Genomic DNA, 15,890 nt, shown 5'->3' on the forward strand with positions numbered 1-15,890 from the left:
GAGCGTGGAATCAACGCTAGCCACATGATGCTCGCGGAGTTCACCAACAACTACAAGCCGTATGCCAAGAATACCAAGGAGGCCATCTTCAAGCTACATGAGAAGATCGAGCACCTCCAAGCCCAAGTCTATGACCTTCAAAACCAAAACTGTGAGTATGAATATAGATTCAAAAGAATGAGTTTGCCTGCAGATTTGAGGATTCCAGAGACTCGATCATCTTTCTATGATGGTGAACCTATGCCTTGGAAGATGGATGACAAGCCCGCATCATCAACAACACCTCCACCGTCTCCTCCAACAAAGAAGAATTGAGTATCTGGGTATGGGCACTCCCCTTGGCAACTGCCAAGCTTGGGGGAGGTGCCCCGGTATCGTATCACAATCACAACTCCTATCTTTACCGTTTTTCTTAGTTCGATCCTATTAGTAGTATCTTGATCTAGTAGAATAAAGTTTATGGCATGATCTAGTTTTGAGTTTTGCTTTATGATCTCTCTATGTAATCGAGTCCGTGAGTTATATATAATAAAGATTAGTGTTGAGTCAAGGGCCTGATTATTTTGCCATGATCTTGGGTGAATAAAAGAAAAGAGAAAAAGAATAAGAAGAAACAAAGAGTTCATATTGATCTTATTGAGAGTAATGACTTCACATAGAAAGAGTATGATGATTAAAAGTTGTTGGGAGTTGGTAGACATAGCTTTGGTCATTGTTGCAATTAATAGGAAGTAATAAGGAAAGAGAGGTTTTCACATATAGATATATTATCATTGACATCTTTTATGATTGGGAGCACTCATTAAAATATGACATGCTAAAGAGTTGATGTTGGACAAGGAAGACAACGTAATGAGTTATGTCTTTCTTATATCCAAGATAAAGTATGTTGTCATGGATCCTCTAACTTGTTGAGCTTGCCTTTCCCCCTCATGCTAGCCAAATTCTCAGCACTAAGTAGAAATACTACTTGTGCTTCCAAAATTCCTAAACCAGTTTTGCCATGAGAGTCCACCATATCTACCTATGGATTGAGTAAGATCCTTCAAGTAAGTTGTCATCGGTGCAAAGCAATGAAAATTGCTCTAAATATGTATGATTGATTGGTGTGGGAGAAATAAGCTTTATACGATCTTGTGATGTGGAAGTAATAAAAGCGACAGACTGCATAATAAAGGTTCACATCACAAGGGGCAATATAAAGTGACGTTCTTTCGCATTGAGATTTTGTGCATCCAACCATAAAAGCGCATGGCAACCTCTGCTTCCCTCTGCGAAGGGTCTATCCTTTATTATTATCTTCCACCTTATGCAAGAGTCACGGTGATCTTCACCTTTCCTTTTTCACTTTATCCTTTGGCAAGCTTAGCATGTTGGAAAGAACATGATATATATATATATATATATATATATATATATATATATATATATATATATATATATATATATAATTGGATGTAGGGGAGCATGAACCATTATTGTTGACATTACCCTTGAGGTAAAAGGTTGTGGGGCAACTATAAGCCCCTATCTTTTTCTGTGTCCGATTAAAACTCCATAAACACAAGTATCGCGTGAGTGTTAGCAATTATGAAGGACTAGATGATAGTTGAGTATGTGGACTTGCTTTTAAGCTGTGACATAAACTCTTTCCGATGTTATGATAAATTGCAATTGTTTCGATGACTGAGATTATAGTTTGTTGGAGCCCAATAAGGTTTATGATTCATACTTTTGCATTGTGAATAGATCGTCGCTTGAACATAAGTAATCATATGACAAAATCTATATATGTTGCTGTTATGAGAATAATCATGATGCCTTCATGTCCGTATTTTATTTTTATCGACGCCTCTACCTCTAAATATGGGGACATATTTATTGTTATCGGCTTTTCGCTTGAGGACAAGCGAGGTCTAAGCTTGGGGGAGTTGATACGTCCATTTTGCATCATGCTTTTATATAGATATTTATTGCAATATGGGCTATTATTTCACGTTATGTCACAATATTTATGGCTATTCTCTCTTATTTTACAAGGTTTACATAAAGAAGGAGAATGCCGGCAGCTGGAATTCTGGGCCGGGAAGAGGAGCAAATATTAGAGACCTATTCTGTGCAACTCCAAAAGTCCTGAAACTCCACGGAATATCATAAAAAATAAAGAAAAATCCTCGCCAAAGATGAAGTCCAGGGGGCCCACACCCTGCTCACGAGGGTGGGGGGCGCGCCCCCCTACCAGGGCGTGCCCCCCTACCTCATGGGCCCCCTAGTGGGTCTCCGACGTTCGTCTTCTCCTATATAAAGTCTTTCGATGAGAAAAAAGAAGAAGCAACCTTTCGGGACGAGACTCCGCCGCCACGAGGCAGAACCTTGGCGGAACCAATCTAGAGCTCCGGCAGAGCTGTTCTGCCGGGGAAACTTTCCTCCGGGAGGGGAAAATCATCACCATGGCCATCACCAACGCTCTTCTCATCGGGAGAGGGCAATCTCCATCAACATCTTCACCAGCACCATCTCATCTCCAAACCCTAGTTCATCTCTTGTATCCAATTCTTGTCTCAAAGTCCGGGATTGGTGCTAGTAGGTTGCTAGTAGTGTTGATTACTCCTTGTAGTTGATGCTAGTTGGTTTATTTGGTGGAAGATCATATGTTCAGATCCTTTATGCATATTATTACCCCTATGATTATGAACATGAATATGCTTTGTGAGTAATTACCTTCGTTCCTGAGGACAAGGGAGAAGTCTTGCTATTAGTAGTCATGTGAATTTGGTATTCGTTTGATATTTTGATAAGATGTATGTTGTCTAGCCTCTAGTGGTGTTATGTGAACGTCGACTACATAACACTTCACCATTATTTGGGCCTAGAGGAAGGCATTGGGAAGTAATAAGTAGATGATGGGTTGCTAGAGTGACAAAAGCTTAAACCCTAGTTTATGCGTTGCTTCGTAAGGGGCTGATTTGGATCCATATGTTTCATGCTATGGTTAGGTTTACCTTAATACTTTTGTTGTAGTTGCGGATGCTTGCAATAGAGGTTAATCATAAGTGGGATGCTTGTTCAAGTAAGAACAACACCCAAGCACCGGTCCACCCACATATCAAATTATCAAAGTATCGAACGTGAATCATATGAACGTGATGAAAACTAGCTTGACGATATTCCCATGTGTCCTCAGGAGCGCTTTTCTCATTATAAGAGTTTGTTCCGGGTTGTCCTTTGCTACAAAAAGGATTGGGTCACCTTTCTGCACCTTATTTACTTTTGTTACTTGTTGCTCGTTACAATTTACCTTATTACAAAACTATCTGTTGCCACTTATTTCAGTACTTGCAGAGAATACCTTGCTGAAAACCGCTTATCATTTCCTTCTGCTCCTCGTTGGGTTCGACACTCTTACTTATCGAAAGGACTACGATAGATCCCCTATACTTGTGGGTCATCACTCCTTCTCATGGGATTGGCCTTGGGCTCGTGCTTGAATGAACGAGATTTGGGCCCAAGGCTAGTCGGGGGGTTGGGCTCGATTCGGGAGGTGCTCGCGGATGGCATGGTTCCTTTTCGTGGGCACGATGGTCGGTGGCGGTGTTGCCGGAGGTCCTTCGGGTGCCGGTGGGGTGGGGCGGTGCGGCTGTTGTGGTTCAATGGCAGTGCGATCCGGGTCACCGACTTCTTTGATGGGTGGCACGGATCTAGTTCGTGGTGGTGGACAACGTCCAGCGGTGCACAAGTACCGGGGGGCTGACCTAGTCCGCGCTTTCTCATTGTGCTCCCCTTGCTTGCCACATGTTTGTGAAGCCGGTCCAAGTCGGGCTCTCTAGGTGTTGTTGTTTCGTCCGACGAGTCGATGTTGAAGACCACGGACATGGCGGCATTCGAGCTTGCTCGGCGGTGACCGTCGGCGTTCACTGGGTTGTATACCCCTGGTCCACCGAAACCGGCTAGGGGCGTAGGTGTGGGCGCCTCCTACCGTGGAGGCGCCAACAACTCAAACCGGTGACTGATGTCGGGCTAGGAGTGAAAGGAGGTGCCTTTCGCTCCTCCTACCGTGGTTGAGTGGACGGGAAGTGGATGGTTGACAGTGTCTAGGGGCATGGACGTCGGGGCGGCGGTCCCAGATGGTGGGCTCCATAGTTGGCTTTCCGGCAGGCTTCATGGTGGCGGTGGTGACTCCACCTCTTCGTGTGAGTGGCAAGGATGTAGTGTCAGGAGGCTCTGGTCTGCTCAGGCAGTGCCCAGATCTGGTCTGGATGGGATGTCCCTCGGTGTGGTGATGACCGCGGCTCCACTTGGTGGTGTAGGTGAGTTTCCGAGCGAAAGCTTTGCGCTATCTGGCACCAGCGACGGTGACGCCTGTGGGTGTCGCTTGCTTCCTAAAGTCGTCGTTGTGGGTCTTGATCTTGTGCCATGGCTCCGGGTGAAAACCTTTATCTGTTTGCTTGGACTAGGCAGTGGCAACACTATGCGCCGTCACCCTCTTGGGGGTGTTGTCATGGAGCTCAGGCGTCTTCGGTCGGAACTCAGCGACGTGTTAGGCTTGTTCCAGGCTTCATGTTTATCTTTTGATCTGTTTTATAAGAGGGTCTCTTCATCATGTTGTATCGTTCGGCCGTGTACTTTGATGTGTTGCTTTATATAAAAAACGGGATGAGAGCCTATTTCGAGAAGGACATTGGGAGCAAGGCTAGGCTGCTGGCAGGTCAAGGCGAGAACTCGTAACCCCACCCCACCCCTCTCTCTTATAATACTCTCTTCATTCCTAAATATAGCTATTTTAGATATTTCAATATGAACTACATACAGAGCAAAATAAGTTAATCTATACATTAAAATACATATATATACATTTGTACGTGGTCCATATTAAGATCTCTAAAAAAACTGATATTTAGGAAAGGAGCGAGTAGTATGTAATTACCTAATGAAAATAACAGGCAAAAGTCGCTTGTTCCTGAAAAAGAAAATGATGAACTGCACAACCTGAACAAGTGGTATATATATGCATGGGAGGACTGCGCAAGATTTGAAGCACCCTACATATACCCTCCGGCCATCAGCATTTACCTCGCCTGGGTACTTATTTTGGATAACCCTCGCAGTTGCAGCAAATCCATTTTGTTCACATAGCAAAGAATGGCTCAACGACAACACTTGCACAAACAAATCGGCTAAACGATGAACGCTCCTCTGAAATCGTCAACGGATGGATGAAGAAATTCATGGAGCTGGAGTGGGGCAACAGCAAGACCTAGCAGATGGATGCACTTCAAGAAACGCTAGCCTTGCCGAAAACCCAATTCAGCTCTGCACGTGCTCCTACGTGCGAAAATGATTTTTGAAATGCCAAAAGAATCTTAACAAAATTTTGATGTGTCCATAATCACATCCAAATGATATTTGTAAATTTTTACTTTGTCACATAGCCCACATGCCTACTATGATGAGAGCAAGAGCAATGCACACGAGCAGTTTGAGTACCGGCAAGGCGGGTTAGTTATTTGTGTTGTCACGGTGGATTGGGATGGCACGTTGCTGAAAGGCGTTGTATCAACCGTCTTGGCTCTTCTTCTTTAATATATACTCCCTCTGTTCTGAAATAATTGTTGTTGGGGGATTTAGTACAATTTTCGTCACGTTAGGAAATAGTTGTCGTTTCCGAAATTACCCTCCCACTCGCTCACCCATTCTCTCGCTCCCTCTCGCTCACCCCCCTAGCTCGTTACCGAGTCGCCCTCGCAGGCGTCGCCGGCGCCTCCCCCTCGCACGTGCGTGTCGCCGGGGCACCTCTACCCCGCACGCAGCGCCTCCGCCGGCACCTCTCCCTCTCGCGTCGTCGCCGCCTTTCCATGTTGCCAGACGCCGTTGCCTCTCCCTCTTCAAGATTTGATTTTTATCGCCGGTGGCTGGATCCGAAGCGCGGCGGCCGGACAAGTCGGACGCGGAGATCCTCGAGGCGCACGCGAGGTCGCGCCGGGGATGCGACCCTGCCAGGAAGTGCAAGCCGCGCTGCCCCGCTCGGCAGTGCAAGGAGACGCTTACCTTCTCCAACACAAGCCACTGCAAGGGGTGCGGACAGAAGCTGTGTTTGAAGCACAGGTTCCCCGCGGACCACGAGCGCGCGTGCGTGTCGCCCGCGGGAGCCGCCGCCGCCGTGAGGAGGGCCGGCGGCAACTGCTGGCGCGACGAGCAGAAGACCAAGGACGGCGGTGGGTGGGCGCTGCCGCCGTTGATCCGGAATTTCAAGATGTTCTGAATAGCCTCAAGCTAAAAATTGTGGCTGGGATCTGCAACGACGTTCCTCCAGTCCATCGCCAACAGCTGCAGTACGCCACTCCTTCATCTCTCCCTTTTTGCTGCTTATCTAATCCTCGCAGTACGCCACTCCAATGCTTTTTCTTGTCAAGAAACAACACCTTCACATTGATGTTGTCCCCTTTTATTTTCTGTGAGATTTCTCCATTGAGGTCATGTCACTTGTTTAATCAGTTTGAGTATACGGGTCATTCGAGAATTTAGTGTAGTGTAGGGTTTACTGAACATTACTGCTGCTGTCATATTTGAGTAAATCAGTGAACATCTGTATTTAGCAGAATACTCTACTCCAGTAATTAAGTGCAATATGAAACCTTTTTCTTCAGTTAAGTGTTAACTAAATTAAAACTAATGTTAATTAGGAGTAGTGTATTGTTGCTGTAGTTTCTCCATCTGGAGTAATTCTCTTCTCTTCTTCAGTTAATTATAGGAGTACTTTTAGAGGTAATTAACTGAAACTTTTTCAGTTAATTAGGAGTAGCAAACTCTTTTAGTTAAAGAATTTGGAGTAATTCTCTTCTCTTTTTCTATTCTCCTCTTCTCTTCTCTATTCATAACTTGCTACTATGATGATGGAGTAGCAATCATATTTTGACTTGTGTAGTGATGCTGCTATGATGGGTTTCCCAGATGCTTCTATGATCCCACTAGATAAAACAGTCAACAATTTGCTCTTTGAAAAAGCAAACAAGCCATTTACTCCAATGCAGTTCATCTTTTTTTAATACTCCAATGCAGTTCATCCAAGGATGATGCAAGCCATTTACCAGAAAGAAGAAGCAGATTTTTGGTAATTAAATAAGACCTTTGCCTGCTTCCAGATTTGGAATACAAAGACAAAAGACTAGTGTACAATGCAGTTTATACTCCATGCATATTCTTCAGTTCCTCTTCCATGATACACTTGCAGCACATACACCTTATACAGCTGCCTCATTTATTCTACTGATTCCTCAAATTCTGCTGTTAATTATTGTGAATCCCTCAGTTGTGATGTTTAACTGAATCGATCTTGTTTTGTCTAATTCAAGGCGAGGATTACCTGCCTGGAGTGCAAGGCGGGGGCGCAGCGAGGATCAGGCTGGCCAGCGGGGCGAGGACCAAGCTGGGGCGGAGGCGGCCAGGCTGGGGCGGTGGCGAGGACCGGGGCGGCGAGCTGGGTCGGAGGCGGCCAGGCTAGGACGGCGGCGAGGACCAAGCTGGGGCGGAGGCAGTCCTGCTGGTTGAGGGAGGAGGAGGAGGGGCTGGCGACGGGGACGAGCGCTGACCTGGAGGAAGAGGAGGCAAGCGCTGCCTGGAGGAAGACGACGACGATCTGTTTTTAAAATCAGGGGTAGTTCTGTACTTTTGTTTGTTTTCACCTTTTTTTTGCATACTAATTGGAGAGCTTTATTCATCGAAAAGCATTCATGGATGAGTCAGCCAATAGGCTGGTCACCAGGAAGATTGGAGTATCATCTAGCCAGCTATCTGTTACATCCGGTGCACAGGCACGCTTTGTACAAAGATGCGCAGGAAGATTAGCTGATCTACTTACATGCCGAACATCGAAAGATGTAAAGTAAGTACTGAGCTCTCCTATCTCATCTAATAAATAGGCCACAATAGAACGTGAATTGTGACGAGAGTTCCAAAGTGTCACCAACTCCAAGCAGTCTACTTCCATTATCACATGGGAGAAGCCTCGGAAAGTAGCAAAAAGAACCCCATCACGTAAGGAGAGACCCTCCATAGTGAGAGGATCTGTGATCCCGGAATAAGGTTTGCACCACGCACCAAGCAAGGCCGAGGGAGATTGAGCAACACCACCAGCACCCCCTCGGCTTCCCTCAAGATTAAGTCCGCCGTCTGTGTTGATCTTGACAAAGCCCTCATCCGGTGGACGCCATCCAAATCCAGACAAAACTTGTGCCTCTTTGCGCGGCAGATGAAGGAGCGCAATAGCCTCCTTTGTAGCCTGCATAGTAGACATCGGGTCCCTACCCTCTTCTCCATGCTTGATGCGATTCCTAGAATGCCAAATAGACCACATTATAGTTATGATCTTTGCGTGGTCCTCATAGGAGAAACTTGAGGAGCACGTAATGGCATGCGCCCATGACTCCGAGTGAAGGTTGGGCAGCCGTAGACCAAACCACGCACATGCCTCTTCTCAGAATTTTTTTGCATGCGGGCAATGTACTAATGCATGCTTCAGATCTTCGTCTGTCCCAACAACAACTATTTCGAAATAGAAGGAGTAGTACGCACACTCGTGCGTATACCTGGCCATGGGAAGCCCGGCCCGGCCGGCCCGGCCCGACCCGGCCCGAAAAAGCCCGACCCGGCCCGGCCCGACGCTGCCCCCGGGCCGGGCTTGGGCCTAGATTTTGAGCCCGAAGGTCGGGCCGGGCCGGGCCCGGGCCCGTCATTTTTGCGCTTTCCTGAAGGTCGGGCCGGGCCGGCCCGAAGCCCGACGGGCTTTTAGGTGTTCGGGCCGGGCTCGGGCCCAAAAAACAGGCCCGTTGGTCGGGCCGGGCCGGGCCTGGGCCTGGGTTTTTTGTGTCGGGCTTGGCTAGGCCCGGCCCGAGGTATGGCCAGGTATACTCATGCGTATTCGAGTTTGCCTTGGACTTGTCCTTCCATGATGTCACACAATTAAAGAAGGCTTTAGAGAATTATCACATACTCCCTCCGTTCCAAAATAGATGACCCAACTAAAGTTAGTCTAAAATTGAGTCATCTATTTTGGACGGGGGAGTAGCTCACATCAGAAACTTCACGTATTTGAAAGATAACCATGAGAGGGTGGTTGTTCTCTGCAGCTCAGGTGGCACTTGTGCTTTCATGGTTTGCTCGTCTCAAATAAAGGGAGAAAAGACGCATTGCATCAGGCAAATAATGCTACCACACACATGTGGCAGTGGTAGTACCACTGACACATTAAGGATTAACATCACTTGGCTTGCTAAGGAGTATGAAGATGCGATCAGGAGTGATCCAGCCATAAATATAACTGCTCTCATTGATGCTGTGCAGAGGCGCTATGGAATTGGAATATCCACGCACCGAGGTAGGGGGAAGACGAGCAGACCTTGGAGGTGGGGAGGGAGGCGGGGAGGGGGGGCGAGGAGACAGGCTTACCCGACGACGGAGGAAGGTTGGATGGGCTCCATCACCGGCGGACACTTACCGAAAAAGATCCCCCCCCCCTCCGCTTTGTATTACAAAGCAACCAACACCGATTACATAGGAATGCTCGGGCGAGAAGCACAACAAGCCCAAAGAAAAAAGAAAGAACAAAGAAGAAGGAAGAAATGCCAACAACGGCAGCTCGACAAAGCGCGGATGACCCGCCACCGCCGCGCCCTCCGAAATTGACCCACCACAGACCCAGGCTCCGATCCGCCGCGTACGAAGCAGCACCTCCAACAAGGGATGCGACGTCGACGGCGCTGCTGCCCGGACGTGTCCTAGGGTTTCCCCCGGCACGCGAAAGGAAGTGGGGGATGGATACATCCGACACCCTCCAAGAAGGGATGGTGGCAACCGTAGGTGTCACCGCATCGGAGCCGGAAGAGAGCCGGCAAGGGATTTCTCCCGCACTCCAAACCCCACTGCCCAACCAGGCCGAAGCCAACCAGCCACCTCGCCGCCCATCAGCATGCGCCACCGCGGTCTTGACCCACCCACCCACGCCGCCTCATCGAGATCACCACCACGAGGCCAAGAGGATGGAGAGAGACGCATGAGGCGACAGGAGCAGCAGCACCGGAGCCACGCGGGAGGGAACTACCTCCACCACCGTCGTGCGGGAGGCCCAAGTCTCCGGCACCGTCGCGGTCGCCGTCCGGACGCAGCAGCAGGGCATACCAGGCCACCCCTAGCCTGGCCTGGCCCGATTTAGGCCTGTAAAGCCCCGCCGGCCACGCTGCAGCAGGGCGACACCAGCTCCGCCAGCATCCACCCGCCCATCGCCGCTCCCCTGCCTCCCGGAAGCCACATCGACGACCCTCCCCGCCGCCAGCCCGCCCAGAACCAGATGGGGCCCGAAGGGCCCAGATCTGGGCCGAGCGGGCGCCGCCAGATCGCACCGCCGCGCCGTCCCGCCGCCAACGGCAGCGCCGCCGCCCAGAAGATCCCCCGCCACCATGCCGGAGAGCACCGCCGCCGCCTGGGAGCACCCCGTAGCGCCGCACCGCCCCGCGTCAGAGCGACCCGCGAGGGGAAAGGCCAGTGGCCGCCGCCGCCAGCGCCGCCCGGGCCAGGCCCGGCGCCGGACGCCAGCGACGGCGGCAAGGAGGGAAGGGAGGGGAAGAGCTCGGGGAGGAGGCGCTGGAGGAGCGACCGGTCGCCCGCGGGGGCGACACGATCGCGAGAGGGTGGACCACCGGCGGACACTTCGCCAGCGAAGGGACGGCCGCCGCCGCCTGCTTTCTGTGCGAGGTCACGGCTCGCTCGAGCCAAGGAGAAAGAGAGGTGAGTTTTTTTATAGACAAAAAAGAGAGGTGAGATGGTTCACGTGCGTATGGATCTGGGCTTTCAGCCCACTTGTTCAACCGTTTTTTTTACTTTGTCTATTTTTTGTATTTTTCAGCCCACAGGAGAACAATAAAAAAATCTACTCGCTGATGTGGCCATTTTGTATGCCACCGGTGTACTTACAAACTGGACTCACTGTCATAAATCATGTCGACCTATTTACAACGAATTACCCTAATATGTGGTATTTCTTGCGACAAACATGTAATGTATGTGTTTTGTGCAAGACCAGCACCAAAAGCAGGCAGTTTGTGCAATTTCCTCTCTGAGAGCCGAATTGGGTTTCCTAGCCTTGCTCCCAACATTGTTGAAACTGAATACTGTTGCAGCTGCCCCATTCCAGTTTGCTAGTCGTGCTAATTTGCTGCAGCTGCAGGTACGAACCGAATCATTATCGAAACCGGTGCCACGACTCTCGAGCAAGATATGCTGTTGTCTTCCGTGAAGCCAAATTTCTTCTGTTTACTATAGTTTCCTAGAGTTCAAAGTTGTTTCTTTGTAAAAGAGCTTGTATTGATTCCGTTGCCCGTGATATGAGATATTTCTTCGCTGTAGAAGAAAATACTACAGCAACAAGCCAAAATCTTCCGACCAGAAATAATCAGTGGGTAACAGATGCCAAACTGATGCATCCAAGCCTTGTCACATCAAGCAATTGTAAAGTGAGCATCAAGGCAAGCTAAGGCCTTAGACAAAGTCTTAGCAAGGTTCATCATCTCCAACGACAAAAAAACATAGGTTAGATACATCTCCCACACTGTTGCTGGGCAACATGATGCCACCGGTGTAACAATATAACCTCCACATTACATACTCAAGACTGACAAAAGAGAGGAGAAAGTCCATACAAACATGAGCAAACAAAACTTCACCGCAGCGGCAAAACAGCGTTGCTGGACAACTAGCAGTAAACATATGGCCGAAATCTTGCGCTAGGTGACTGAGCCTTCTTCAATGGCGCCAATGTTACTGTCCTTGCTCAATAAGATGTACCAGCGTGGCACTTCGCTTCATAGAAATGAGATGCCTGCAGAGGGACAACAGAGAATCATTAGAATGAAGAACAATGAACACAAGGGTGCAAAAAAAAGCCAAAAGCTGCTATGAAGTTTATCACCCAAGTGAAATAATCTGAGAGATTATTAAGTGTATATTAGCTACAAAGCATGGATACGGCAGAAACTGCCGTATTGCCGTTCTAGTAGGGGGGGGGGGACACGCGAGTCCCGCAAATCGGGATACGGGGAGCCGGCCTCCAGCGACCACGACGCTGCTTCGCTCTCCTCCGACGGATGCCACGCTTGAGCTGGCAACCTCGACGGTCGCTAGCAGGGAAGAAGATACAGGCAGCGAGGAGAAAGAAGATTTGGGTGGATTGAAAGGGAAGACGTAGACTAGCAAGAAGGTACAGGCGAGGAGCAGTCATCTCATCTCCTCGCTACAGTTCTTGGCTGCTGGGGCAGGGAGGAAAGAGGAGCACGGGATAGGGAACAGCTGGAGGAGCACTTGTGTAGGGTTTCCTGGAATTGGGCCTTATGTGGGCTCTGAGTGCAGGGTCATATAAAGTGACCGTGTGATCCTCAAAAGAAAAAAAAATCTTTCATCCAAAGATGAGGCAACATATGTCAGTACTAAATAACAATCTTTCATCTAAATTTTTTAAATACTTGTATATCCTGCCGTATCCCCGAATGGTTATTTTTGAAAAAAGCCGTATCCCGTGTCCCCGTATGCGTATCCCCGTCTTTCCGTCCCCGTGTCCATGCTTCTTAGTATATTAGGACTAAAGGTCAAACCACCTAAAAGATTAGCATTAAGACAAACGGTAAAAATGTGTGTTTACTCCTTCCCAGTGATGCAAACTAACAAGCAATGGTAAAAACCAAGACTTACATTTTAAGATAACTTCTGCGTTCAACGATGCCTCCTGTCTCTGTGCTCATCTCTAGAATAGCGCTCTTCGTAATCCCTCCTCGAGTGATTATAAGAGTCATCATATCTAGACCTCTTTAAATCATGGCTATCTGAATATCTAGCTCTGTGTCGACCGTACTCTTCATGCCTCTTCCGGTCCCTGTTTTCATCATCACTATATCTGTTTGAATTTGGGTCATACCTATCTGAATCTGTAGTTTTCTGTCGACCATAATCTTCACGCGTCTTTCGGTCCCTATTTTCATCATCGCTGAGTCTGTTTGAATTTGGGTCGTGCCTATCTTCTCCAACCTTTCTTTTGCTGCCCCTTTCCACACCATGCTCACCTTTCCTCCGCTCATGTTCCTTCTCTTTCAATGTCTCTTCCTCCTTCGCCCTCTGCTTTTGCTTCTCCAGCTCCTTCCTCTCTCCCTCCAGACGTTTTTGCCTCTCCAACTCTTTCCTCTCTTCCTCCAGACGTTTTTGCTTCTCCAACTCTTTCCTCTCTTCCTCCCTCTGTTTTTGTTTCTCCTGCTCCATTCTCTCTTCCTTCCTTCTCCCATCTTGACCCTTTTTCCTTTCCTCTAACTCATTCTTGTAAGAAGCCCTTTTAGCATGGTTCTGACCATTACCATTCTTCAATCCTCTGTCAGATTTCCTGTTCTCACGGCTTTCATCGCTCACATCTGATTCACTGCTGCTGCTGCTGTAAAATGAACTCTCACTTGAGCTAATCACCCTTTTTTTCTCTTCCACTATCTTTTTTACCTTTGTGTCAACATGTCTTTGCCATCCATCCGAATCAGAATCAGAATCAGAATCATGCCTCGTGCGCTTATCAACATTTTTACTACTAGTCTTCCCTTCCTTCTCTTTATGTTTTGGTGCTTCCTTATCAACTTTAGAAACATGGACAGATGATTTTGCAGGCTTCTTCTTTTCACTGGTATACCTCTCTGAGTCAGTCTCTGATTCGGCATACTTTTCCTTCCGAGGGACCTTGCCGTGTGGCTTCTCATCTTCAGAGTCATGGCGAGAAGTCTTCACAGGCCTTTTGTTTTTATATTCACCACTCCTTGGGTCAATCTTCGGTTTATCACGGGAATGATCCTTCCTAGCAACAGCTGCATCAAGGTGTATTTTCCTATCATGAGCAGAACCATCCGAATCAGAATCATGTCTCTTGCGCTTATCAACATTCTTAACCAAACTGGCTTCCTTCTCTTTGCTTTTTGGTGCCTGTTTATCATCTTTAGAACCGTGGTGAGAGGATTTTTTCTTTTTTCGATCATGGTCGCTCTCTGAATCACTGTACGAGACATCACTCTCCGAGTCACTGTAAGAATCATCCTTGTACTTGCTTCTTCTGGGCTTCTCATCTTTAGAGTCATGACGAGAGCTCTTCACAGGCCCCTTCTTTCCCTCATCACGATTGCTTTTTGTGTGTTTTGCCTTCTTGCCATGATCACTGTCTGAATCAGCCTCAGAATCATGGTGTGTGCCTTTGCCCTGTTTTGCCTTCTTATGAACAATCTTAGAATCAACATCTCTATCTAAGAAGGATTTTTTTATGTATTTCTTTCCCTTTATCTCATCATGGTCAGACTCAGAATCATCTTCTGAATCATACCCGTGCTTACTCTTCCTAGAACTTCTGCTGTGACTCTTCCTATCACTCCCTTTTTCCTTCTTTCCCTTCTTTGCATGCTTCTTACCATCCTTTGAAGCTTTCCTATCGTTCTGAACATCAACATCTATCTCTTCAGACTCCTTCCCAGGTACAAGCTCCCCAGACTCTGGATCACTGTCTACTTCAGCGTTTTTCTCTCCAACCTCAGCTTCTAGCCCAAGAGCAGCCCTCAGCGTCTCAAGCTGCTTCTCCTTCCGTGCTGCGACATGGTGGCTCTGTGTGCCCGTGAACCTGAGAAGATTCACATGTCTTATCAGAAACTATTGACAATCTACCAACAGAACAAACAACTGAACATATGAACTGTAAAATAACAAAACGCTAACACAAGCAGGAGCAGGAACCAGGGTTTTATACGTACTTCACTAGGAACAACATAAGCTGTAGATAAATTTTCATACTAAATCAAACTTTAAGAACCAATTATGTTTCAATGTGAAATATCCTCGAACATGAGATGAAGAAATCAGATTATAAACTGCACATGGACGTATTTTCCTGGCCTCCTCTCCAACAGTTCCACATAGCAAAAGGATAACTGACTGTTTTCACATAGCAAAAGGGTACCTCACAGATACAGAGAAATAAACAGAAAAGGGTATGAGCAATTCTTAGATCCGTACCCTTCGCCCGGACGCGCTGCTGGGCCCCCGCCGCCTGCGCGACCACCCGCCTCCGCGACCACGGCAGCAGCAGCGGCCTCCAGCTCGGCCTCCTTGCGCGCCTCCTCGACGCGCTCCTCGATCTCGCCCTCGGTGTAGCCCTGCTCCTCGAGGGTGTCCCTCAGCTCGACCAGCCGCAGCTCCACCTGCCGCCTCCGGTCGTGCTCCAGGATCTCCTTGTTGGGCGGCCGCATCCCGCCGAGCTTGTCGCGGTCGGGGTCGTGATCGTAGTTGTGGAGCGGCGCCTTGGCGGCCCCGTCGGTCCGGGGGCGGATGAAGAACTTGTTGGTCTGCACGTACCCATTCGTGCCGGACCCGCGCGCGGTCTGCAGCCCGATGCCGTTGTACATGGCGGCGGTGGAGGCGCCGGCGCCGGCGAGCGGTCTGCGAGACGGCGGGTCGGCGAAACCCTAGGTTTGGAGCGGGTTGGGTTCGGGCTTTTCTGCGGGGCTTGGTTGGGACGCGAGATCCCCAATTCGAAGACGATGGGGGAGGAGGAGAGGATGAGTGGGCCTGATTTTACCCCGCGGCGGCTCCTACTGGTTCGAGACGGTTTCGTGGTGCCCACCTGTCGGTGTCTGATTCTGGGAGGCCGTGCACGTGTATGTCCTATATAGAGATTTTACCATTTGTGTTTTCGTTTCAAACGAGGTAATATCTTTTTGATTAAGACTAGTAAGTATGCACGTGCAACGCCCGTCTCCATAATTCAATTCATTTTTTGAATTTCACAATTGTTTATTTAGTTCCCTTTTCTATTGGTTTTGTTCATCTACACCTTTTTA

General features: G+C 48.5%; 2 protein-coding genes across 2 annotated transcripts; one reads left to right on the plus strand and one right to left on the minus strand.

Moving 5' to 3' along the window:
• The first annotated feature begins 5,652 nt into the window (after nucleotides 1-5,652).
• Nucleotides 5,653-8,118, plus strand: LOC123185942 (uncharacterized). Its single transcript, XM_044597747.1, has 2 exons — nucleotides 5,653-6,329; nucleotides 7,350-8,118. Exons 1-2 carry the CDS (start codon nucleotides 5,983-5,985, stop codon nucleotides 7,543-7,545), a joined length of 543 nt encoding a protein of 180 aa, XP_044453682.1. The 5' UTR covers nucleotides 5,653-5,982; the 3' UTR covers nucleotides 7,546-8,118.
• A 3,420-nt stretch (nucleotides 8,119-11,538) lies between these two features.
• LOC123190237 (protein starmaker) lies at nucleotides 11,539-15,605 on the minus strand. The gene is made up of 3 exons (XM_044602849.1): nucleotides 15,067-15,605; nucleotides 12,733-14,674; nucleotides 11,539-11,866 (listed from the first exon to the last, which is right to left on the minus strand). The coding sequence occupies exons 1-2, from the start codon at nucleotides 15,453-15,455 to the stop codon at nucleotides 12,754-12,756; spliced, it is 2,310 nt and encodes a 769-aa protein (XP_044458784.1). The 5' UTR covers nucleotides 15,456-15,605; the 3' UTR covers nucleotides 11,539-11,866; nucleotides 12,733-12,753.
• Nucleotides 15,606-15,890: the final 285 nt, after the last annotated feature.

This window comes from Triticum aestivum, chromosome 2A (genome assembly GCF_018294505.1).
Source record: "Triticum aestivum cultivar Chinese Spring chromosome 2A, IWGSC CS RefSeq v2.1, whole genome shotgun sequence".
In the NCBI taxonomy this organism is placed as follows: domain Eukaryota; kingdom Viridiplantae; phylum Streptophyta; class Magnoliopsida; order Poales; family Poaceae; genus Triticum; species Triticum aestivum.

Coding starts and splice junctions, on each gene's coding strand:
- LOC123185942 (XM_044597747.1), top strand. CDS start 5,983: ATGCGACCCTGCCAGGAAGTGCAAGCCGCGCTGCCCCGCTCGGCAGTG. Junction 6,330..7,349: donor GTCCATCGCCAACAGCTGCA/GTACGCCACTCC, acceptor GTCTAATTCAAG/GCGAGGATTACCTGCCTGGA.
- LOC123190237 (XM_044602849.1), bottom strand. CDS start 15,455: ATGTACAACGGCATCGGGCTGCAGACCGCGCGCGGGTCCGGCACGAAT. Junction 14,675..15,066: donor GCAGCGCGTCCGGGCGAAGG/GTACGGATCTAA, acceptor GAATCTTCTCAG/GTTCACGGGCACACAGAGCC.